Genomic DNA, 23,517 nt, shown 5'->3' on the forward strand with positions numbered 1-23,517 from the left:
GCATTATCGCTGAATAGCTCACACTCAGCTGCAGGATGATGGCATCACCATCACCATCTAGGAGCCAAGGCTCGCACTACTTTGCCTCAGCAGTGGAGGGGGGAAGCCAGCCTGTGTTGGTAGATAGGGTGAGGAGGCTGTGATGAGGTGGGAGAGAGGGCAGGAATTGTGCATGCATTGCGCCGCCTGGCAACCGCATGCACGGTCGCATCTGCACCTCCAAAAGGAGGTTGCACATCCCAAGCAAATGGCGCAGATAGCCAGCTTGCTTTTTTCAACGCCTACAACACTGGTTATGTTGAAAGGTGCATTGCATTGCAGAGCTCCTCGTTTGGGGAATCATTGAGCGGGATGAGAATGCGCACGTGAGCACTGCCTTGTATGGTTTGCTGTACATAGATTCCAACTTGGTGCATTGGATGTGCTGCATTTTCTGCTAAGTATACCCTTTGATAAGAGCGACCAGCAGAGGGAGCAGAGTGTTTGCAATGCTGCTGGATGGATCCGGGTCTTCTTCACAACTGCCCCGCAAGAAAAGAGCCATCCTGGTAACCTGAGAGGTTGGAGGCAGAGGGTTATGATAGGGCTTGAGATGTGCGACATGGACGAGGTCACGTTCACACCGGCACGTGTCCCCAGATGGACAAAGTGGCTCAGTGAAAAAATTTACTGGGGACGTTCGTTCCAAGATGCAATAAGGCCCTTCATGCTTTGGGACGAGTTTCAAGGAAAGCTCAGGAGTTTGCCAAGGAACAGTTAGCCATACAGGAGACTGCGGGGCATAGGTGGGATTTGGAAGTGAGGCAGTGCAGCTTTCCTGCTGTTGCTGTGATATAAAGGTGCACGAGCTGGCGACACTCAGAAACATCAGGACGGTATGGAATGAGAGTGTCGACGGTATGCAAAGGCTCTCCTCTGTACAGGAGGAAGAAAGTTGAAAATTCTGCAGTAGCTTGTATTGCGGTGTTGTATGTGAATGTTGCAAAAAAAAAAAGAGCATGGTCCCAGTTGCCATGATCAGATGCCACATACAGCGTGAGCATACCACTGAGAATGCGGTTAAACTGTTCTGTAAGCCCGTTAATCCACAGATGGTATGCTGTGCTCGTTCAATGAATAATGTGGCATTCCGAAAGCAGAGCTTCGAGTTCGGAGAGGAAAGTGCAACCTCTATCACTAAGAGTTCTCAAAGCGTGCCATGTTGAAGGATGAAACGATGTAGGATGAAAGAGGCTACATTTCACTCTGTAGCATTTGGTAAAGCAGCAGTCTCTGTGTATCGCATCAAATGGTCCATACCAGCCATCATCCATCGATTGCCATCCAGTGTCATTGGAAGCGGGCTGTAAATGTCAAAGCTGACACGATTGAAGCATTTGGCAGGGCACAGGAGGGGCTGCTAGGCACCAGACTCGCGTCAAGGTGGTGATTTGCGACATTGACAGTCAGGGCAGCACTAAACAAACTTTCATACACTATTGTTCATTCCGCGCTAGTAGTAGCTATGGCGAATACTTTCATTTGTCATAAATTCTCCGGCGTGGCCACATTGTGGATCATTGTGAAAAGAGGCACAGATTTGTGATCCTGAGCTGCAAGGAATGACCAGTAGCCATTTATGGCCTTCAGACGCATAGTATGGCATAGGGGCAGTGTAGCAGCCAATCACGAACGGTGAAATGAACAGCTTGGCATCGGAGGGACAAAAGGGTGGCGTATGATCCAGAGAGATAAGCAAAAACAGAAAGCTATCCACAGATCATGGTGTTCGGTGAGTCAGGGTTGACATGGATGACATGGAGTGTGTGCAAGTGGTTCCGCATGCCAAGTCTGGAGGTAGAGGTGAATGGGACAGGACATCTGTGTCAGTGCTTGCGTCCGCAGTGGTAGATGACATGAGTATTGTACTCCTGGACTCGGAGTGCCCAAGGCGCTAAGTGACCAGATTGATGTTTCAATACGGCAAGTCAACAAGGCGCGTGGTGATTCGTTACAAGGTCGAATGGGCGGCCATAAAAGTGTAGGCGTAACTTGCCAAGTTCCCATACTAGAGCCAAGCACTCATTTTCAATCGCACTGTAATTGGTTGCTGCTTTTGTCAGTGAGTGACTCGCATAGGCAATAGCGTATTCAGTGTAGCTGGTCTTTCGTTGCGGGAGGACGGTGCCAAAACCAACTCTGCTGGCATCTGTATGCAATTCAGTTGCAGCTGTTGGGTTGAAGTGGCGAAGAATAGGTGGAAAGGTAAATAGATGACGCAGCATAGCAAAGGTGACGTTGCATGGAGGGGACCAGGAGGAGGCATGCCACCGCATAGGAGCTGGGTCAAGGGTGACATGATCGATGTGAAATTGCAAACAAAGCACCGAAATATGAGCATAGGCCCACAAAAGTGCCAAGTTCTTTGATGGTAGTAGGTTTTGGGAACTCGGCTACTGCACAAAGTTTCGAAGGGTTGGGTAGAATGCCATGCTTGGGCACAATGTGGCCCAAGATGGCTAGCTTCTGCACGGCGAAGCGGCACTTTTTGAACTCGAGTTGTAGGCCCGCAGTGCTTAGACATGTTAAAACATGTCTAAGGCAAAGTAGGTGGGTAGGAAAATCGATAGAAAACCACGACATCGTCGAGGTAACGCTAGACACATAAACCACTTGAGGCTATGTAGAATATTGTCCACGAGTCACTTAAAGGTGGCAGGCACGTCGGAAAGTCGAAAGGGCATTATGTTGAATTTATATAGGCCATCAGGTGTAATAAATGCAGTTTTCTGGCAATCGGCTTCAGCCATTAGGACCTGCCAGTAGCCAGAACGCAAGTCTAGGGAGAAAAAGAATTCTGTTCCTTGAAGGCTGTCAAGGGAGTCATCGATGCATGGCAAAGGGTAGATGTCATTGCGTGTTACCTTATTTAATCAATGGTAGTCAAGGCAAAAATGAAGACCAGTCCTTCTTCTGAACGAGAGCAGGAGACGCACAGAAACTGTAGAATGGCTGAATAATGTCGCTGCATAGCATCTCTTCGACTTGGTCATTAATGATATGACGCTATTCTGCAGAGATTCAGTACGGTCTTTGACACAATGGCTGGTGTGAACCGGTGTCAATGTAGTGCTGCTCTTTCGACGTGCAGCCCAGTTGCCGCTGAGAAACATGGATGGAATTTCTAAAGTGGTGTAGAAGTTGAAGAATCTCCGAGTGTTCGGCTTGAAGAAATGCACCACCAATAAACCTCTTATGAATGGGTGGTGGAGGTTGCTGGAGTTCCCCACTCGATTTCAGTCTGGAGCTTCGAATCTGAATGCTTCCACCCATCGTGACTGACAACACAGACCCACAGGAGCCTTTGTCCCAGTCCATCACATGCACTGTGGTTCCTCGGCAATGCGATCCAAAGGCCTTCAGCGCTACGAGATGACACCGATGTCAAAGACTGGTTTACGTCTTGCGAACGGGTGAGTGCACGAAACAAGTAGGGTGATGGCGCGAAGCTGACCATCTCTTTTTTTTTTTTTAATGGTGTTGCCAAACTCTAGTTCCGTAATCGCGAGTGCAACATGCCAATATGGTCCACTTTCAAGACTTCATTCAGTGAAGCATTTGGTCGACCTGTCATCGGCAAACTGCGCACCAAACAGCGCTTGTGTGCCCAAACACAGCAGATTGGAGAAACTTACACAAGCTACATTGAAGAAGTCATTGACTTTTGTAAACGCGTCAATGCCGTCATGCTCAAAGCTGATGAAATTCAGCACATTCTCAACGGCATGAATGATGGCACTTTGCAGGTGCTCCTGGCCAGGAGACCGCACACTGTTCCTGTAGTCATCACTTTATGTGAGAGCTACGATGAGTTAAAGCAATGCGCCTTGACTCGCCAGCCTCAGCCGAATGCAGACACCTTATCAAGTTTTGTTGCCGTTCCCGAGCACTCTTTCCTTGGTCCCTTTCACTCACGAGTCGTCCTCTCATCTGCCATCAACGATCCACGCTGTAATTGCCAGAGATAGCTCAATCTGTTCCCGTCGCTCACCACCAGCAGCCTGTGGCCACACCTCTTATCTATGTGCAGGTGGTGCATAGGCCTCCCCGGCCGCCTTTCTCAACCCTGGAACAGTCTGCACCACCCACCACTCCTACTGCCTTTTGGGCTGAGCCAAGAGTCGCCAATCCTTGGAGGACACCTGACAATCGTCCCTTTTGCTACGCCTGCTGCACTCTAGGACACGTCGCTTGCTACTGCCGTCGTCGCCTCCCAACTTCCAGCGACATTGCTGGCCTTTCCAGTATGGCAGTTGACCTATGTGCCAATCAGCTCCTGGTCCCTCGCAGCTTGTTTGTACTGACCTCCGAGTTTCCATCGCACAGCTCACCATCTCGTTGCCAATGTCTTCCCTATGCGTCGCCAACCCACACCCTTTGACCAGGAAAACTAAGCGCTGCAGTTGCCCAAGTCCTTGCTCCAGTCCACTCCTGCCAACACGGTCGCAGTATCAGTCGAAGGCGTTTCTACTTTTGTGCTTGTGAACACCGGCACAGCTGTAGTTATCGGCACACGGCAAGTATACAGCATGTTGCACCTCTCGCAGCCTGTACTGCCCGTGTGCTTATACAAGGCATTATATACATAGTCAAGTTTATTGTTCTTTCTGCATGCCCTCATGTCATCCTCAGGTGGGACTTCTTACCCTGTCATAATGCCGTCATTGACTGTGCATGCGCTGAAGTTGAATTTTCGCCGCTCTGTGACGCAGCATGCCACGAAGCTCTTGATTGGTCGCCTAAACATGGTTGTGCGCGAGGACACCATGCCTGGCTGTTTTGCCCTTGTCCCAGTCTCCTGTGGTGCAGTCGCCAATGCTACAGTCTTCTTCACAACATCTAATGCTTCATGAATCGGGAAGCCGTTCGACTGCATTTTGCAACGCTTGGCGTCGCTGCCGGCCTCAGCAACATCTTTGTATACAATCCCCTTTCTGCGTCTTACGTTGATCGTCAGTGAATGTCTCGGCCGCGTGGAACACCTTGACTCTTCGTTCTTTGTCAGCATGCCAGATGAGTCTTACCATATTGACTCCAACGAACTGAATGCCCTTTCCACGCTTGAGTCAAGTGACATGTTCTCGAGTGCCATCACTGATACCCAGCACCTCCACCAATTGATAGATTTATTGGCGGTGTGTTCCTTCAAGGATGCTACAAGTGGGAACGCCGAGGTAGCATGAGGCACCATCTTAAGACACCAGCCACCAGCAGCACAAGCAGACTGAGCTGAACATTGGCGATACTGCTGGACAAAGGCGCATGTTCTTCGCACCTTTAATTAGTGTTGGCCTGTGCCTCTATATTTAGTTAATGCAGTGGAACCCCAATTATACGACTTGCTCGGGACCACGAAAAAGCCTTGTAAAATGCGGCCGCCGTAAAATCTGAACATAAATTATGCCTATAAATATACTACTTATTTCGCACGACGGATTTACGAGAAACTTCAGTGTAAACTACAAACATACTCTGCAGGGCTTGGAAACCCAAATTACCAAGAAAGTAAATGCGATAAGAATTAATGCTGCAGTTCAGGTACCAATCATGCTTTATTCAATCGAACCTTTACGGCACTCCAATGCCCACTGCCGCGATTCCTGCCAGCCGGCACGAACTTTAAAAAAAGTCGGTAAGTTTCTTTTGGACCTTGTTTGATCCGTGAACCAAGAGCTTTCGCTCGAGTTTGGCAACGTCCAAAAGGAGGTCCTCTGCGGCGGTGCATGAACAGATGAAGTTCCGGATGCCGTCTATGTGCCGTAGCACCTCGGCAAACATGGTAGGCACAGGCACGGCATCTGTTGCGTCGTTGTTGTCCTCGCCCGATGTCGCAGCAGTGTCGGCACTAGGCAAAGCTTCCTCGATGGCGTCATCCAGCAACACATCGCCGCAGATCACAACGTTGTCGTCGGCCTCCACGTACAAGGTTAAGGTCGTGATGAGGTTTAAATCCTCGAAATCGCCATCGCGAAGCCTGCATCGGCCTCAAGCGGCATCGAGGTTGTTGTGTCCCCAGCAGAGGAGGCAGCCTTTCGCTTAAAACCACAGTGCTTGAACAAGTTAGCGATTGTGCTTCGTGACACTGCGTTTCACGAACTGGCATTAAAATGCGTGGCATCAAGCATGGTGATCTTTTTTTCCGACTCGCTGCGCTCCATAGCCGCCAGCCGGCACTGCACTAACCGCTTCCGATACCCTTGCTTGATGCACTTAATGATGCCGGCATCCACTGGCTGCAGCCGGCTTGTGCAGTTGGGCAGAAAACACGTGTGATAAACCTAGGCCTCTCTGCGCTACCTTGTTGGCGATTCCCCAACAAACGCTTCCCCAACACGAGAGGCGACGCCGCCGAGAAGAGAAGGGGGAGAGTGATTGCGGAGAAGAAAAGGCACTATTTCAGCACAGCAAGCGTTGCTGGCGGCTGCTGGTGGGGGAGAGAGCAGAGAGACCCATGGCACTTTTCTTTCGTCCACCGTTCCGTCCCGCGCTTCGTGAGCGTCATCGTATAATGCGGGTCAGGCGTAAAATTGCGTCGGATAACCGGGGTTTTTAATGCATTGCTTCTCTGGGACTGCGTTAATCCGTCGTAAAACTCGGGTCATCGCAAAATTGGGGGACGTACAACCGAGTGCATTTCCTAGTGTATGAATTTGTGCCAATTTCCCATCTTTGTAGTTCGTCTACTTTTATAATTATCATTGCACTGTCTTACATTACTAGTATATATTGTTTCTTTTTTTTTATTATTTTCTGTATAATGAACTGTAAAGTAGGATTGTTGTTTCTTTTTCCTTCATTTTTCAATTCTGCATGAGCAATTACTGTTGCCTGAACTGTATGTGGAAGCCACGACATTTTGTCAGGCATGCATGCCTCTAGCCCTTGAACTAGAGGCATGCATGCCTCTAGTACTTGAATTCGCAAGAAAATAAAATATGCAGTCAATCGACCCGTTCCTGTTTTAGAGTGCGGCTCTTAGGCACCATTCCTGCGGTGAGCGTCGCCATTGTCCCCCGAGCAAACAAGCACAGCGAAGGATGAAAGCGAATGCGGAGCGCAGCGGGAGATGAGACAGCGATAGCGAAGAGAGTGCAAGGAGGAAAGTGGAGGAGGGTATGGCGAAAGCGCAAGAAAACATGCGTAGTGCCGCACAAGACGGGCTTTGCAGTGACTATGGCTACGAGATGGCAGTAGGGTAGCACGTGTTGTCTGTATGAAAGCAAAGCACTGCAGGAGCAGGGGTCTCTGTGCAGCGGCTGCTATGAATCATGCCCACGTGTCACCTATGTGCTGCCTCTCATGATTAGGGAGGCAGTCGCCCCATACTTCATTCCGTTTGCAATGTGCTGCATGAAACAGGTTGTCCGTGCCAGCCAATATATCGTTAAATGGCAACACGTATAAAGCTGTGCTCAAATTTTGCATCAGTAAGTATTGTGATTGTCGGTGAATTTTTCGCCAGGGAAATGGTGGCACAGCGAGAAGGTAGCTGGCAAACAAAGGCGGCGCACTCCCACATGCGGCCCAGTCAGCTGCAGCCTTGAAGAAGATGGTGTAGAAGGAATTAGTCCTGTGCATATACTGTACAGATTTTAAGGCATTCTAGTTGGTTTGCTTTAGTTCCACAAGATCTTTTTGTGCTAGTATGAAGTGCACCAAATCTGCAATGCCTGTTGCAAGTCGTCGCTGATGGGTCTATTCGTCGCGTGTGGGTCTTATGGAGTCCATTCCCTAACTGATTTCTATTCATCATTTTGTTTCTCAATTGTTTACGGTTTTCCACTTAAAGGGTTTTACTGTACGTTTTATTGACTGAGTTAAAATTGAAGACCACATAAATATGCTGTGCCAAGACCTGCGCCAAACATTCAAATGGCTGTTCCTGCATTAAGAGTTTAGCTCCTGTGCAGCTGAAATAATTATCGTTTGTCTCTTTGAGAACAGGCAGCACCAACAGCAGAGAGGGGTCCATTAGAATTGAGTCATCAGCAGCAGCCTATCTTTATGTCCACTGCAGGACGAAGGCAATCTCCCTGCTATCTCCATTTACCCGTATCTTGCATTAGCAGATTCCAACTTTCACCTGCAAATTTCTTAATTTCGTCACCCCACCTAGTTTTCTGCCGTCGTCGACTGTGCTTCCCTTCCCTTGGCACCTATTCTGTAACTCTAATGATCCACGGGTTATCTACCTTACACATTACATGGCCTGCCCAGCTTCATTCTTTTCTCATAATGTCAGCTAGAATATGTGCTATTCCTATTTGCTCTCTGATCCACACCACTCTTTATGCAGTCCTGAACTTGTTCTCGAGCTTCTTTGTTGACCTCCAAGTTTCTGCCCCATATGTTAGCACTGGTAAAACGCAATAATTGTTGACTGTTCAACTATGTGGCACTTTGGGTGAGTTGGTATGTCATTACTTTTTTAGGCTTGTAGCGCAGTTTAGAAAGAGCAAAAAAAAAAAAAAAGGTGGAAGGGGTAACAAAAGGGAATGGCGAACAGAGTAAGCGCTTACTCTGTTCTCCGTTCCCTTTCATTACCCCTTCCATCTTTTTTTCTTTTTCTTTTTTTGCTCTTTCTAAACTGCCCTACAAACCTAAAAAATGTAGACTGTTTTTTCAACAATAATAGGGAAGCTCCCTTGTCATGATTTGGTAATACCTGCCGTATGCACTCCAACTCAGTCTTATTCTTCTGTAAATTTCATTCTCGTGATCAGGGTCCCTTGTGAGTATTTGACCTAGATAAACATACTCCTGTACAGATTCTTGAAGCTGACTAGCAATCCTGAATTCTTGTTTGCTTGCCAGGCTAATGAACATTATCTTTGTTGTCCCCATATTTATCTTCGACCCTGGTCTACTTTCTCGGTTAAAGTCCTCAGTCATTTGTTGTATTGCATTGTTGTTGTTGAATAGAGTAACTACAGTCATATAAACTATAAAGCAGTGGTAGGTTTGGATGTTGTCCTTTTTTCTGTCTCTTGTAATTTAGAACAACCCATCAGACAATTTGGTCAGTTAGCTTGGTCAGTCATATTAACAGAAGTTGACGGTTTTTGCAAGCTGCTGATGGCCTTGGGTGTCACTCGGGCTGCTACGATAGAAGTTGCACCATCTCTGTGACATGTAAAAATATTGGATGAAATCACGTGCAATCACACTGATTATTTTTGCTCATGTCAGTGCATGTGAAACCAGGTTAAGGCATCGGTATGCGAATACCTCAACTTTAACCGAGAAAATGTAAGCGTAGGGTTTAATATTAATATGCAGACGGCAAAGGTAATGTTGTATAGCCTGGCAAGTGAGTTCACGACCACCAGTGAGCCACTAGTCTGAACAGGAGTATGTTTGTCTAGGTCAGTTACTCACAGGGAACCCTGATCATGAGAAGGAAAGGATAGAAGCAGGAAAATGGGTTGGAGTCCATGTGGCAGGCATTATCAAATCCTTACTGGGAGCTTACTGCTGCCGTTAAAAGGAAAGTGTAATATCATTGCATTGAACCGGTGTTAACATATGGGGCAGAAATCTGAAGGTTAGCAAAGAAGCTCGAGAAGCTGACTGTGCAAGGAGCAATGGAATGAAAATTCGCATATAACTTGCATTCTGAGATTACTGGTAAAATGTTTAAATTTTTGACGCAAGTTATACACACAAAAGTATGGTGCATACAAGCACTCTGCATCACCGCAAATACGCAACTGTGCGATCGGTGTTATCACATGGAATCGGAATGTTGACTTGCCTAATGTGTTCCGACCAGCCAAGCCACTGTCCAGAACATATGCAAGCTATGTTCTGGCTATGTTCAGGATATGTTGCTATGGCTGAGTTTTGCCGCTGGCAGACTTTTTGGACACGAAGGGGACCACCAATGGGCCAGGACACCGCTACTGCAGCTGTCAGTCTAGCCAATGGGTCTAATCTTGTGCTCGATCGCTGATAAGTTCTACGAGTGCAAATATAATGGCAAGCTGGCAGAACTGCTTAGACCACTAGGCCTATTTAGAGCTGCTTTTTGGGGAATTGGCAACCAAAGTTGCATTTTGTGCCCAGTTGACATGGCAACAACTTTCTTCAGGGCCATCATGTGTGTAGCATCGCAGATGCTCTGTATGCCCAAAACACTGTGTGGCATCTGAAACTTCAGTTATTTTAGTTGGGAGTAGTTGGCAGCGCCATAGGGAAGTCCAAATAATTGTGTGCCTGAAAAATTGATCGGCAACTGTATTTGAAAATTTCATAACCAGGCGCACGATCGGAGATGGTTGTTCGGCATGTTTGTTCGTTACCTGCACGTGATTTGCCTAGGCCACGCTGATGTCGCCAGCCGCGGGGCGCGGTCAGGTCTTTGTGACATCAAAATGACGTGCTCCTGTCATTCATGTTGCAACCGAGTACGTCGTCTGCTAGGAGCCGAGCGCGATGGGAGTTGTGAACTTGGAGCGATCATACGCTCGTTGCGAGACCGGCTTCGTATGGCGGGTCTGGTGGATTAATAATAATAATAATATTTGGGGTTTTACGTGCCAAAACCACTTTCTGATTATGAGGCACGCCGTAGTGGAGGACTCCGGAAATTTTGACCACCTGGGGTTCTTTAACGTGCACCTAAATCTAAGCACACGGGTGTTTTCGCATTTCGCCCCCATCGAAATGCGGCCGCCGTGGCCGGGATTCGATCCCGCGACCTCGTGCTCAGCAGCCCAACACCATAGCCACTGAGCAACCACGGCGGGTTCTGGTGGATTGGATTGTATCCAAACAGTGGCTGTGGCCGTGGAATGGCCCATTCGGATCCAATTTATAGTCTAATTCGAGAAAATGGCGCTTGCGATTGGAACTTCGGTTATGGTGTACTGGAATGGGGCAATGTGTCGTCTGTACAGAAATACAATGGGAGAACCAGGGACGCTTCTGTGATGACACCACCATTATGGTGTTGCTATCAACCGACGTGTCTAGCACACGAAATTTAAACATTTTGGGCAAAACTTTGTGCATCTATAAACTAAAGCACTCTCAAAACACAATTGAAATTATTATAATTTGCAAAAGATAAACAGTACAAACTGTTAGGATACATCAATAATGCCATCTAAGCTTGCACGTTTTCGACCACAGATCATGCAGTGTCGTTCTGGTCATCTGCTCAGCCTTTCAGTTGCAGAAGACAAACACTCGTCTGCTCGTTCCGTTCAGTAAGCACAGATATGTTTTCAGTATTTCGAAAGACACGAGGAAGAGAAGCCCGGAAGGAGCACCTGCACTGTGCCTGGTGGGTTGCACGAGATTCCTTTCTGCTGCATCAGCCAGAAAAGCGGTAGCCAGGATTCACTGAACAAAAAAAAAATAATAATAATGCTGTGTGAGGAATGCAGCCGCCATCCTTTGGCTATTTCACTCTGTAAGAAGGCACCGAAGAGCAAGTATACAGCCAATGTTCTCAATGTGCCCGATCTGAAGCAGCCCGGAGTTCTGGTCATTATGCAGGAACCTCAATGCGTGCGCACACACACACACACACACACGGAGAGAGAGAGACTTGACAGAGCCAGCACATGCCATGCACATAAAGAATCTGCGAACAAGGTATGAAAGGCCACAGCAAGCAATCGGCGAGCTCCGCACGCACCTCCGCGACAACCATAACTGCCAATCTCGGAGGCCCTGGGTTGCACCGTTTTTGCTCTTTCCAGCAATGACTCCTGGCTGCAGCGACAGATAGAGTTGCAGTAGGCCCGCGTGCTCCAGCACCACTGGCCGTCATAGAAAAAAAAGGCACGTTTCCAGCACCGGATGACACACTGCCCTATTCCAGTGCACCATACTTCGGTTGTTGCGTTGCCGTCGCTCGAACAGGAAGGAAAGTGGTTGGAGGTGCGAAACGCATTTGAAGCGATGACAGAAAGCGAATTCTGGCATCACTTTCGTTTCATGAAACAAACAGTGCGTTGGTTGTGCAGCAAACTCGACCCCATCATCGGGTGCCAGTGAGCCAGTGGAATGTCGTTGTTTCTTCTTGAAATGTGCGCCACTGTTCCCGTCGTTTCTTTTTTCCTCGCTGTGTGCGACACCACCTAGGGACCACGCAGGTAAACTATTTGTTATAAATTGTAGTAGTTGTACATATTACTATTGGAGAACTTGTTTAAGCTTGAGAAGAAAAAAATACATTTTTTATACAAGGATATCATTAATTGGAAAACGAGAAACATTTCATTTTATAGTATATTGTCTGCAAGCAGACGATACACGAGGGAAGTAAACTTCTGGTGAGTTCAATGCTTGCCGATTGGCTGCTCTCTCCCTCCCTTTCTCACAAATTTTGCATACTGCCCACTTCGTGACATTGCAGTTACCGAACAGAGATTTTCGATCGCGACCCAGAATACATATTTTGAGGCACCTGCAAACAAACATTTGCTTCACTATAACTGATATCAAGTTTGATAACACATTTTTGTTTTCGTTATAGCAGTAGAATACCCTCATTGAAATAAAGCATGGCAAACCAAATATTATTCACTTGGATATGTTATCAAGAGGTTTGACTGTTATACTAAATTATCCATCTCTCCACATCTCCTGTATATATTCGCCAGCAGAAGCTATTGTCTGTAGTCCCTTTTATTCAATAACTAAACACTTCAATTATTCAGTGAAGTGTGTTTTCTAAGGTCTTTAAATGGCTGGGCAATTGAAGTGCTATCATTGTCACCATGCTAAATTCACAGGATGCCCTCCAGTAATGTGTTGTGCCAGTAACCTGGTTGTGCCACCATGTTGCTGTGTGCAGGAACTGGAGCAGACGATGCAAATGCATGGCATCCAACTGACGAGCCAGACATGGCATCCCACGTCCGAGTCACAGCTGAGTGCTCTTATCACCGATGGACCCACATCCTTCAATGACCTGTATGACTTCAAAAGTGGCCAGGAGGACCTGAAGCCAGATGAGTTTCAGCACGACACGTATGACATCAAGCATGAGGCACCAAGCCCGAGCCCAAGTTCGGGTCTAAGTTCGGTGCCCAGTCCGGGCCACAACCTTGGCCACTACGATGACACCATCATGGACGATGACCCCATGGGTGGTGCGGGTGACCCCCTCCTGTCATCATCGCACTTTCCACACGAGAAGCTCAACTCCCCTGGCACAATGGACTATCACGGATAACAGACAACTTGCCCATCTTAGCTGGGATTATGAGCTCAGCCTGGTGGGGTTGGACCACGCTGCTGCACAATCTTCCCATTTGCATCCCTTGCTGCAAAATTTGTCAACTGTGTTTTTTATATAATGTGAAGGTGTTTAAGCCAGCTATACATAGAGGCAGGCGTATCGCACATGGAGAGACCTTGCCGCACCAACAAAGCAGTCTTTCCCTAGGTTTGCATTGCAGAATGGATTGTTATGGGGGATGTCCGAAAGCAAGAATTCTTGGACCAGGAGGCTTGCATGTGAATCTTTAGTTTGTGACAGAAGACAGCTTTTGCATGGCTGTGCTTTTGCCCACAGGATGGATTGGCCTTATCACAACAATGGTGAGCAGTGTGCCTGTAGGGTCGGCTTGTCCACTTTTATTGAAGTGCAGCAAGTGGATTGCTTCCATTGTGCTATGCACTCAGAAGAGCGATCTTTTTGTTGGTTGATCACATGAACTGCATTCTCCTGCGCATGTGGACAGACTGTTGTTGCTACACAGGGTTGTTCATTTTGCAAGATGGCATGATGTTACTTCAGAGATGTTAGAACTGAATTGCTGCTTCTTTCTTTGCCTGATGTGCATGCGTTGTTGCTGTTGACAGTAGTCTAACTTGTACAGAAATGTGTCATCCTACATCGTGTCAACTTTTGTTGAAGAAGCAGAACCACTTTTTAAAACTTCTTTCGCCATCTCACCTTCCACTCAGGGGCATAGAGTGGGATAACAGCTTCGTGGTAGGCGTTGCTAGAGTGCGGGATAACAGAATCGCAACGCAGTTGAATATGCTTATAACAGATGCAGTCGAATCTCAATAATTCAAACTTGAAGGGGCCCGAAAATTTGTCCAGATTGAAACGACTTGTTCTGGACGTATCCGTGCACCATAGCACGATGCACAAATGGTGAGAGCCGTGAAATATCGTGGCGTGCAAGCACACAGCGAACTTGGACCACAATACTGCCCACGCCAACCAATGCCCGCTTCCCGATAACGGCAGAAAATGAAACTTGGAGTAAGCTAGAGCCGGGCCGGCAGGGCTTGTGGCGCGGAGACCGTTGAGGGAGTTGCAAGGGAGGGCGGGAGGGAAGCAGATTTGCCTTCCTGCCAGCTTGATGGATAGCGCTAATTACCTCTCCCACCTAAGACTGCCACCAAAGCAGCGGAATTGCCGAGGCCAGACTGGGCCTCCGCCTCTGCTTCCCTGTGCGTGCTCGCATGCTTTTTCCTTCGTCTGCTGACAGATCGGCGCTGTGTTTCTACGTTCTTAACGCGAGTAATGTCTTATCAAGATGACGAAGTTGTTTCCAGTGATCGTAATCATGTTGGTCTGCTCCTTTCTACTGCGGCATTGCAACATTCAAAAGACAAATGAGTGAGGTACTAGGTTCTGTCTTTGCGTCCTTGTATTCAGGGTCTGTCTTGTACAGAATCTGATATGGCGCACTGTCTCCAAATTTTTCATTGGGACATCTCAGTTTAGACTCGTCATTGTAAAAAAAAGCAAGAGTGAGAGCAGACGATAGTGTGGAACAAACGGCCCGGCTGGTCCAGACGTGAGTACGAATAGAACGGTCGGGCGGGTCTGCATGGCTCCAGTTTCATGCACGTACATCACTCTACAGTGATGTACGCACTCTTATTGGTTATCTTAGCGCGCGGCGTTGAGGGGTCCTTCAACACCGCACGCGAAAATGCTTTCCTCTATGGCGGGGGTCAAAGCAATGCTGGTCGGAGGCGCCACCCCATGATTTGGCACGTTGCTGAGAGCATTGTGGAGCACGGTATGTTCGAATGAACCGTCGCAAATGCTTGCGCATTCTAATTACTGGGCGTTTTTGCTCATTGCCCATTGGAATACACATAATTTTGATGGGACCACAGCATCAGTTGGAATTAATGAGATTCGACTGTATAATACGTGTTTTCGTGTTAGACGAGACTTCGCCATAATGAGGTTCAACTCTGTATGGAGCAGTGCTGTTACAGATGAGATCTTGTTCGGCAACTTTTGAAGCAGAGATGGTGAGTGCCTCAACATCAGTAGAGCACGCATTGTAGAATACATGCTTATTTGTGTTACCATTTTGCTCTAATACTGCTAATCAAGTGCTTGATTGAAGCATACTTAGCGAGTAGTATGTGTGACGATTTAAAGCAAGCATTAACCAAGAGAAAAACATGAAAATTAAATTTTGTGGCCATACAGATTCTTTGTTCACAATGATACTGAAAGGCAGAATGGTGCAGTGTGCATTAATCCAACTAGTAATCATGTTGGTAAACTATTTGGCAGTCGGAAAAGTGAGTCCCCTTCCTTTTTCTCAGAATAATCCTGATCTTGCCGACTCCTGATCAATAATCGTGATCTTGCTGGCCACTGTTGTGACCATCAAAGCTGTTAGCGATTTCGCTGTGGTCATTGTTTAAGACTCCTGCCAGGACAGTCTTCCCTGTGTGTCGGCATTTTTGTCCTCAACAGCTGTTTTGGTAGCCTCTGCTGTCAATTCGAATTTGTGCATGCTCCCACCTACTGCAGGAGTGTTTGGGCCAGCTGATTTGAGGTTTATTGGTACGGTGAAACGTCCTGTGAAGGAAGGTAGTTTAACTGCCACCCGATGTCAGACAATGCATTGGTCAAAGCCGGCGCAAACTGAGTAAAGTCAACAGTCGGAGCCAGTGGGACGAAGCATTGGCTTTTACCTCAGATTCTTGATTTCGCTTGTTTCCTTTATGTGACTGAGGAAAGTGTGGGATCTGAGCTCGGTGTTTAGAACTGAGGACTTTGTAAGCTTTCGTAAAGCCTGCAAGGCCTTCACTCAACAGCATCATCTCCCATCCAAATGTTGTGCAGCCACAGCTGTCATGCTGTGGCCTCGGCATCTTGCAAGTATGTGTCAAAATCCAGTGTTACCTGATTTTGGCCAAAAATATTATCTTCCTAAACATGTAATAATACTTTGTTTCTACGAGATTGGAATGAAAATAGAAACGTATTATGCAGAATTGTATGAACAAGATTCCAAGGTACGTGGATGTGTCTGGAATGTTGCGAATGTTCCCCTCCAGAGCTGGTGGTGTGGGAATGCCTTTAGGCTCGGAAGAAGCAGCTGCTGCTGATAAGTACACAGTGCAGCATGACAACCCTTTGTCTGCTGCAAGCCATAGTCGGTGTAGTCTTCTTAAAGCCTAGATTTTTGGAAACACCGGAACAGTGGCGGCCCAGTGAGCTTTGCTCAGTATTTTGTAGATTGCCCACAGCTCTGGAACATTCACTCCTGCACGTATCGGCTTGCCTCTTGTCTACTTGTTCCTTTGTTGATTGAGATAAATTGCAAATTATCGATGTTCATAACCAAAAATGAGTTCGACTCTTGGTATTGTCGATTGTTGCAATAAAATTTCACAATGCATACATTTCTTGAATATTTGGTACTGTTCCTAACATTGAAATCCGACTTAGGTTTCTATAGGTTTCATGCAAGTTGGTACAGAACAGATTCACTCTTGTACGGTTATAAACAGCTTTATCCAGCATGAGAACCAGCGTTGAGGCAGTTTCTTCCCTTTTTTTTTTTTTTTGCAAGCTTGTTAGCTTTTGTGTCTGTGGCTGCAGTGTGTAATTCATAATTGGTTATGCATACTTCATGCCATCCTAGTAGAAGACTAATTTTGCGGTAACACATTCTTTTTTAGAAAAACCACTGCAATGGTCAGCACCCACAGGGGGTTATGTTAAGGGCATTAACTCGGCAAACATATTCCAGATGAGATATTGTTAACCTTTTCTCCTTTTCACCTCGTGTCTTGAAAGCATGTAGATCACACTTCACCTGTGCTGGGCAAATGTTGGTTCTTCATCCCATCTCAGCTTAGGCACATTCGTTCATTGTCCGACTATGTAAAGAACTTTGGATGATGGACTGTGGGGATCCACCTTCAGAGATAGAGAGCCATTTGGCTGCTGTGAAAAAAAGTTTGTAAATTTCTTTGCACTGGCTTTACTTGAGGAAGTATCAAAACAAGGCATAGACATTTTGCCACATGTGTGGGTAGTATCATCAGAACACGAATGGCCTAAAAGAGCGACTACATCTTACTTATCTATGAAGCAGCTATAATAATTTGTTTGGAGTATGTTTTACTTTGATCTTTTCTTGAGTAAAGCCAGTGTAAAGAAAAATTTACAAATTTGGGTTGTGGAAGCATGGAACGCACGGGCACAGTGATATTGGAATGCATCGTGTAACTGTGCAAACAACAAAGGACAAAAAAGGAAACACACAGAACAGGCGCGACTGTCCTGTGTGTTTCCTTCTTTGTCCTTTGTTGTTTGCATGGTTACACGATGCATTCCAATATCGACCACCAACTAGCCCGCCTATCCCTGTTAAATTTGACTAGTGAGTAGGTCGTGCCTAAATTTTGAGAGAGTTTCGAGGGACTCCTCATACTTACCAACGTGGATAACTTTAGGTGGTTCTTCTGGGCCACCTAACTGGTTATAGTGTGTGTTAAGAGGAAGCTTTAGCTTGGGCCCAACTCCGATATTCCCTATTCAAGTACATGTAAAATGCAGATGCACTTTTCTGAGATGACCACAGGGCCGATTTTAACAAAATCACTAGAGTTTAAATGCAACAAACCTCATCAAATTTGGTGCAGTGGTTGCAGAGAAAGCAGCGTCTCCTTTTGCATGTATTTAGATAAGAACATCCGAGCTAAAGCCTCGTCTTAAGACTGTGATATTTTATTCTTATTCTCTTAGAACATGCTACATGCACTAAAGCAAAGCGCTCAGTTTTGTGAACACTCGTACACATTCAGTTGCCACCCATTGTTGACATCACCCGTTTTGTTCATCATGTTCATTATGTGTATATTGGAGCATTGCTCAGCAGGCAGTATTGGTTGCTCGAAGGTGTGCATACCTAGAGAACAATCAGTCTATTTTTCAGTGTTTGGAACTATATGTACTGTGTGCATAGATGCATGTCATTTGTTGGTGGTCCCTGTTGTCAGAGAGGGCATGTAATACGTTGAGCTGCTTTGATGCAGCCAAGTGGCATCTGTCATTGACAGTAGTAGCTGCGTGCCATAAATGCATTGCCTTCACAGTGTCCTTGACTGGTCACATGTGACCCATGTGATACATTCTGCTTGTCAATACTTTTGGATTTAGGGACTAGTTTCGATCCTCATTTGAGCTTGCATCACTGTTTGTAATGTAAATAGCACACCTTGTAAATACTGAACTTGTTGCTCTCACTTTGTTTCCTTGTACACATAGATATAGTATTATTGGTAAAAGGAGTGTGCGTTATGCTGTATCAGACATTGCAGACATATTTTGAAGGCTATTAGTTTTTTGCAGATGGCTTCAAACATGGCTTGTATGCTGGCTGAAGTCAGTGTTCTAGTGTTAGGTGAAGCGCTCCACAACCTGTGTGATCATATCCCACCATTGCATGCAAGACCCCTTGATGTGAGGAACTCTTTTGAAGAGTGCCATGTGCTGACGGTGATATGTGCTTGCAGTGATAGCTCTTGCACTTCACAAGTGTGAGCTGAGGCACACGATGGTCTGGCGAACTACATCTGGTGTTGACTGTGTGGTGGACCGCTTCAGTGTATAAATTTTTCGCTATTCGAAGTCCACTGTTATGTTCGTGTCAAGCCAAAGTGGATCCCTATTTGACTGCCCCGGCCTAAAGCAAGGTGTGTGTGTGCGACTGTCGGTAACTGTCGTTGTCAAGGACATCAACGAGGCCTGCCTCACCAAAGCTTTCTTTTCTGCCGTTTGCAAATAGAAAAGATTCTATATGTACTGCATATTTAAGGGCTGTGTAAGGAAAATCTCTGCAGTATGCCTTGCTGCATTACATTAGATTGGAAACTATGGCACCACCGGTGTGGCGAGCATAGAAGTGTTATGGACTCTTTTTGAAGCTGTGTGCATCAAAATTTGTTCTATGGAGGCCTCGGAACATTGCAAAGAGAAATAATTGCTTGGGACATACACACAAAGTGAGTGCATATATGTTTAACTGTTAGCATGCACTCAAGTGTCATTGATTATGCACTGGAAATTACTCAACAAAATTATTAATTTGTGACACTTTGCTTAGGCTAAAGAAATGTTATAAGGCTTGTAGAGAACACAATCGAACTACATAGCACAATAATATAATCTGCAATGTGTTTTCTTTTTTTTTCAATCAGTCCATGCCAAATTATAAAAACAAATGCGTGTGCTACTATTGCTTTTCTTTGTGGCTGAACTTCCTGTAATGTCAAGTGTGCAAGTTAGATAGCAGCAGTGGAGATGAGGTGCTTGTGGTCACATCCACTTTAATGTTCCAAGAGAGAGAAAGCTTCGAGGAAAGCTTCTGACAGCTCAGCCTACTGCAGTGGCGTCTGAAATAACAGTAACCTAACAAGCTGTACACAGGTGGCTTAAATATTAAATTAACAAGAGAATGATATTATGTTATGTACAGGTGAACATGGCGACATCCCGCTTTCTTTTTGGCATAATACTGGGCAGAGCCTGGTCCTCTGTTTGTGCCTTCATGTGGGACCTGCGCAATCACAAATGAAATAAACTTTTATTATGATGCTAGTCCTCAGTGCCTTGTCAAGGAAGACTGTGCAGCTAAATTGTCCAGCTTAGCCGGAGAGTAGCTCTGTACAAGAGTGCTGCAGTTGTAACCTGAATTAAATGAAAAAAAACGTGTAATGAAAGTTCCTCTCATAAGATGTGCTCTCACTTTATGAATAGTTTAAGGCAGGCACTGTAGAGTCATACCACAAGCATATTTCATGGCTTTGAATAAAGATGTTCGAAGAGCAGATGGCCTTGATCACTTCTTGCAGGAAAATGCCCATGCTTCTTCTATCCCGCAGACATTGGCCTTGTAACAAATTTTCCTTACGTGCCAGGATTGGTGTAATTTGCAAGAATATAAATGAAATGCTGCATGTATTCGTACACATTCTAGCGTGTATAATACATTGCATAATCGGAGGAGGTAAAAGGTTTTATATTTCCATGTCTGTTTGCAGCAAATTCAACAATAAAAACCTTCCCGGCAATTTTTATAATAACAACAACACTCTTTTATTATTTCTATAAAACCTAATACATTCATCAGGCCTGCCAAAGCCACATTGGGCTCGACTGGCAGAGCATGACAAGCAGCATACAAGCTGTTACAATATCAAGGGAAAAAAAAGGAAATACAGGGAAGCGATAAATGTATATACATACATTGATGCACATATTATACGCACTTATACATACAGGTTTGAGAAGCGCATTTGGCGCGTACAATTATCACAATGCCGCACGATTAGTTTGCATGGCACAGTAAAAATTAGTAGATGATTATAAACAGGATGAGATTTAAAAAAAAAACGGAAATGCTCCATGAAACCTTTGCGGAAACAAACTGTCTTGTCACATATTAGACCAAAGCCAGTTTTCAGCATAACACAGGAGGAGGTAAGTGAAGTCTATATGTTATAACTGCTCAAATCTGCACGTTTTAATGCTTTCTTGAGCTTGTATTTTGATGTGGACTGCAGCACGTTACAAGGTAAATAATTAAACAATACAGGAACATAGCATTCGTGCATTCTTTTGCAGTATTTTGTTGCACTAGGTATTTGATAACGCCGTTTTGGTCTAAGGCTACGGGAAGTTACACAAGGTACTTTAAAACGATTGTCCCAGAAATGTCTCGCGGCTATTGTATGCAGCAAAACTGATGAAAAATCTGGCATTGATAATACCTTAAAAATGTCGGTGTTGCCCTGAAGATACAAGTCGTAACCTATAACTTTTAAAAGGGAGCGCAATAGTGAGTTCATTCTTTTTTGCCAACGAAGAGCGCAATGTCCGTAGGCAGTATCCGTAATTCCGTATCAGACAACACTGTAGCACAACACATGCGCAGTGGTTTTCCCGACTGATATCGGCAAGAGGTGACGGATTTTATAGAGTAAGCAAAGCACTGAATGAATCCTCTGAAAGACATAAGAAACATGCGAAACCCATGATAGGTCGCTGTCAAAATGCAAACCGACATATTTTACAGATGTGTAGTTGATAGGATCGCAAGAACATGGATTGCAATGTGAATTATGTAATATTAGTTCCCTAGTCAAGTGTACTCTTTTTAAAGGACTTCGAAAGCAGACAAGTTGCGTTTTTAATACGTTAATGTCGATTAAATTTGTGGCGAACCAGTCCATTGCCTTCATTGCTGCTTCTTATAAATGAGAAGCTGCGTCAGAATATTGATTTGCGCGAGAAGCTAACACTGTATCGTCTGCATACTGAAATATCTTAATGGAGACTGCATTAGACAGATCATTAACGTAAATGTTAAACAGAAGAGGGCTTAATGCTGAACCTTGTGGAACGCCAGCTTTGATTGGCAAAAAACTGCTGTGAAAGTTTTAAACAGATGTACTCAAACCGGTCCCGGAGAAAATTATCGAGAAGTGACAGAAACAAACCACGGAATCCCATCATCAAAAGCTCTGTTAACAACAAGTCGTGGCAGACACTGTCAAATGCCTTGCTTACATCAAGAAACAATGCACACGCTACCTGGTTAGTTTCGAAACAGAAATTAAGGAAATCGGAAAAATCATCCAAAAGTGCCCGAGTCTTTGCCTTTTATAAAGCCATATTGCTGCGGTGATAACATGTGTTAGTATCAAGGAAGCTATTCATAATGAGCAGCACATGTTTCTCTAAAATTTGTGTTATGCAAGGTAAAACTGATATAGAGTGGTAGTTTCCAACTTTTCCTCGAGATCCTATCTTATAGAGTGGTATAATGATTGCCGTTTTCAGTCTGACTGGAATAACGCCACATGAAAAGATATAATTGCTATCAAAACGTCCTTGATGTAGCTGTAGTTTCTTCGAAGCTCGATGACGGAGATGCCATCGGTACCTACGGGCTTGTTGAGTTTAAGACTAAAAAGAATTGTTTTTAGGTTGCAATCAGTCGGCAATGGTAGATAAGCCGATTGCAGGTTACTTGTTTTCAGTGTACATGTATCCGGATGTGGTATCGGAAAACCCAGTATTGTGAAAAAGAAATCATTAAAATTATTTGCTATACTCTGGCAATCAGATGAAAAGTGGGAAAGAAAGTAGTTATCGTTACGTAGTTTTTTACCAACACCTCAGAGGTCATTTATTAGGAACCAGGTTTTACGGCTGTCAAAACGGGCATTCCTAAACTTGTCACAGAAGTGATTGCGTTTAGCGAGGCGAATAGCTGCAATAACTTTGTTTCTGCAAAGCTTGAATTTTAAACGAAGTGTGTTGCAGTTAGGGGCTCAGTGACACCGACTCCGAAGCACATCTTTTTCTTTTATAGCAGCAATAATTTCTGCTGTCATCCAACCTTCATTAGTGCTGCACTGTTTAACTGTTATAATTCGAGTGGATTCTCTCTAAAGTCATCAAAAGAGCAACAATTTTTTCATAAATTTCAGACGGGGGCACGGTTGATAGAAAACTGCCAATCATATTGTTGGAGTAGTCTATCAAATAACCTTGGATCAGTTATTCAAATTTCTGTCTTGGAGGCGCTAGAAGCAATGGTGACAGATGACTGTGTTAGAGAAATACAAACGAAGCAGTGATCAGCTAGTTTTGTTTGAACTACTGTTGAATGAATACCTAGATTACATGACCGCACATTTATGTGGTCGATACATGAAACCGTAAGGCTACCAGCCAAAAATTCTTCGCTTGTTGCAGAACGGATTGTTGTTTCAAGGCCCTATTTTGAAATAATGTCAAGGTAATCACTGACAGGTGTCTTCATAGGACAGAGTGTGTCTATATTTATATCGCCTATCAGGCACACATGTGGCCTCTCTTGAAATATTGGTGCTTGTGTGTGCGCCATTTCAATAAGCTACAAGTCGTAACCAGTCATGGCGTGGTGGGCTTTACATTTTGCGACATCGTGATAGGTCTGTGCCAGATAGTGTACATACCTTTCCATTCTGTGAGGAAGCTTGATGCGGTGGAGTTTCATTGTTTTGACAGCAGGTATCTCGCGATAAACCACCTGAGAGAACCAAAAAAAGAAAGGCCTTTGTTTTAATGGCCAACTGAATATGTGGTGGCCAAATCCACTCCCTAGCGATGGTTACCTCTGAGTAATGAATCTCAAAGGCCATGCTTTTACTAACTGCATGCGCCAGAAGCAATTGCAGAGCTGATAA

General features: G+C 45.3%; 2 protein-coding genes across 5 annotated transcripts in view; one reads left to right on the forward strand and one right to left on the reverse strand.

The window, feature by feature from the left end:
* Mitf (transcription factor Mitf) overlaps window positions 1-23,517 on the forward strand; it is a 325,695-nt gene that overhangs the window by 230,594 nt on the left and 71,584 nt on the right. For 2 of the 3 annotated variants that reach the window (XM_055066825.2, XM_050172275.3), the window contains exon 7: window positions 12,848-20,109. The exons of the other annotated variant lie outside the window; for it this stretch is intronic. In XM_055066825.2, the coding sequence (XP_054922800.1) occupies window positions 12,848-13,228 (381 nt within the window). In that variant the 3' untranslated portion in view covers window positions 13,229-20,109. Of the gene's footprint in view, window positions 1-12,847; window positions 20,110-23,517 lie in introns of those variants that run through there. 3 annotated transcript variants of the gene reach the window in all.
* LOC126523689 (uncharacterized) overlaps window positions 19,589-23,517 on the reverse strand; it is a 52,992-nt gene continuing 49,063 nt past the window's right edge. For both annotated transcript variants that reach the window (XM_050172292.3, XM_055066827.2), the window contains exons 5-6: window positions 23,287-23,360; window positions 19,589-19,838 (exon numbers count right to left, since the gene is read on the reverse strand). In XM_050172292.3, the coding sequence (XP_050028249.1) occupies window positions 23,324-23,360 (37 nt within the window). In that variant the 3' untranslated portion in view covers window positions 19,589-19,838; window positions 23,287-23,323. The remainder of the gene's footprint in view (window positions 19,839-23,286; window positions 23,361-23,517) is intronic.

This window comes from Dermacentor andersoni, chromosome 6 (genome assembly GCF_023375885.2).
Source record: "Dermacentor andersoni chromosome 6, qqDerAnde1_hic_scaffold, whole genome shotgun sequence".
Classification (NCBI taxonomy): domain Eukaryota; kingdom Metazoa; phylum Arthropoda; class Arachnida; order Ixodida; family Ixodidae; genus Dermacentor; species Dermacentor andersoni.